Genomic DNA, 2270 nt, shown 5'->3' on the forward strand with positions numbered 1-2270 from the left:
AAAAAAAAAAATAACAAAAAAAGGAAGAAAGAAATACAAGTTCTAGTTAATATGGAAAGCTTAGGTTCACCATTTGAAATTGGATTATGTCCTACACAATATCAAATGAAATTCTTACCTAATAAAGAAGTTGAAAGTAATGAAGATGTTACACCATTACATGTTTCAGTCTTATATAATAAAGTAGAATTTATAGAAAGTTTAATTGTTGATTATCAAATTAATGTTAATTATCAAGATGATTTTGGAAATACTGCACTTATGATTGCTGCACAAACAGGAAATGTAGAAGCAGCAAAAGAATTAATTAAACATAATGCATCGAAATCATTAGTTAATAAATATGGACAAACAGCAATTCTTGTAGCATTAAGATCAGGAAAAGCAGAAGTAGCAAAAGTAATAATTAAGTCATTAACAAATCCATTCCAAAATTTAAGTTCAACTGATAATTCAGGATATACAGTACTTCATTATGCAGGATATTGTAATGATGAAGAAATATTAAATATTATTGATGAATTATGTTATGTTGATGATATGATAGAAAATACAGTTAATCCAAGTTGTAGTACACCACTTCATTTTGCAGCAATGAATGGGTCAGATAAAACTGTTGCATGGTTATTAAAGAAAGGAGCATCACCAATGGTAGAGAATTGTATGGGACAAAGTCCACTTCTTCTTGGGATTAGAAATAAACATAAAGAAAGTGTAGAAATATTATTAGAAGTATCAACAGGAAATATTCCAGATAATTATGGACAATTAGCACTTCATTATGCAGCTGCTGTTGGATGTGATATAGAATTAATACAAAAAATATATAATAAATTTCCAAAAGCATTAAGTAAAATGGATACAAATGGAAATTTTCCATTTCATCATAGTGTTAAATCAAATGATAAAAAAATCTTAGACTTTTTCTTTGTTACAGGAGGAAAAAGTTTATTAGTTAAAAAGAATTCCAATGGATTAACACCATTAATGATAGCTGTTGCATGTGGAGCAATTGAATCGTTTAAATATTTAAGAGATATGGGAAGTGATTTATATGTTAAATCCATGTCAGGAACAACACCATTTTTATTAGCATGTGGATATGGACAAAAGAAAATGGCAGAAGTATTATTTAAAGATGATCCATCAGTAATTGGAGATTGTGATAATAGTGGAAATACAGCAGTTCATTATGCAGTTCAAAATAATCAAATTGAAATATTAAAATGGATAAGAGGAATTGCACCTGAAATCATTAAAAAGGCAAATAGTATTGGAGAAACACCATTACATATAGCATGTCTTTGTGGATATAAAAATATAGTAGAAAATTTAGAAGTATTTGGACTTAGTATGACAGAAGTAACAAAAAGTGGAAGAACCGCATTTCATTATGCGGTATTAGGTGGACATTTATCATTAGTCAGACAAATAGGAAGAAGTTGTAAAACAGGATTATTTGTTGGAGACAAAAATAAATTAACACCACTTCATTATTGTTGTGTTTATGGAATGGTTCATCTTATTGATGATATTATTGCAGCAGCACCAGAAACATTAAATGCAAGAGATGGATGTGGAAGAACACCATTACATGTTGCTGTAGTAATGAATGATGCAGTTTCAGTCAAAAAATTAATAGAACATGGATGTGATAAAACACAAATAGATATTAGAAAGTTAAGTGCACAACAATCAGCAATTAATAGAGGATATATTCATTGTTATGAATTAATTTCAGGAGAAACTAAATTTACGGCAATTAAAAAAGTAAGAATGGTTAGTGATTTTATGCCAGAAGAAGAAGAATTATTAAGACTAAAAAGTAATGAAATAGTTGAAGTATATTGGGAACATAAAAAAGGATGGGCTGTTGGTGGAATTAATGGTAGATATGGAATGTTCCCACTTGCTAAAGGAACAATCATTCCATTAAGTAAAGAAGAACAAGATAAAATTAATAATGTAATGGCAAATAAAAAGATGGTAAAAAAAGGAGTTGATAGAAAGAATAGGTCGGCATCAGTTGCATTTAAAGAAACAAATGAACAAAAGAAAATTAGTCAAAAATCAACTGATATTAATCCAGCTGCATTATTAGCTTTACAACAACAACCAACAAAGCCTGTTAGAAAACCAAGAAAAACTAGAGGTGGTGTAGTTGCACAAGATGTTTAACAATTAAATTTAATTAATTTTTCTTTTTATAAATAATCAAATATAATTTCATCATGGTTTGATATTAAAATAATACTCCATTTAAAAATTAA

General features: G+C 28.2%; 1 protein-coding gene across 1 annotated transcript; it reads left to right on the forward strand.

Annotated features, from left to right (window-relative positions):
* Nucleotides 1-51: 51 nt before the first annotated feature.
* On the forward strand, nt 52-2178 carry ENU1_075770 (ankyrin repeat protein, putative; the record flags this gene model as incomplete). Its single annotated transcript, XM_008858537.1, has 1 exon — nt 52-2178. One exon carries the CDS (start codon nt 52-54, stop codon nt 2176-2178), a length of 2127 nt encoding a protein of 708 aa, XP_008856759.1.
* Between the last annotated feature and the right edge of the window lie 92 nt (nt 2179-2270).

This window comes from Entamoeba nuttalli (genome assembly GCF_000257125.1).
Source record: "Entamoeba nuttalli P19 unplaced genomic scaffold asmbl_3640, whole genome shotgun sequence".
In the NCBI taxonomy this organism is placed as follows: domain Eukaryota; phylum Evosea; order Mastigamoebida; family Endamoebidae; genus Entamoeba; species Entamoeba nuttalli.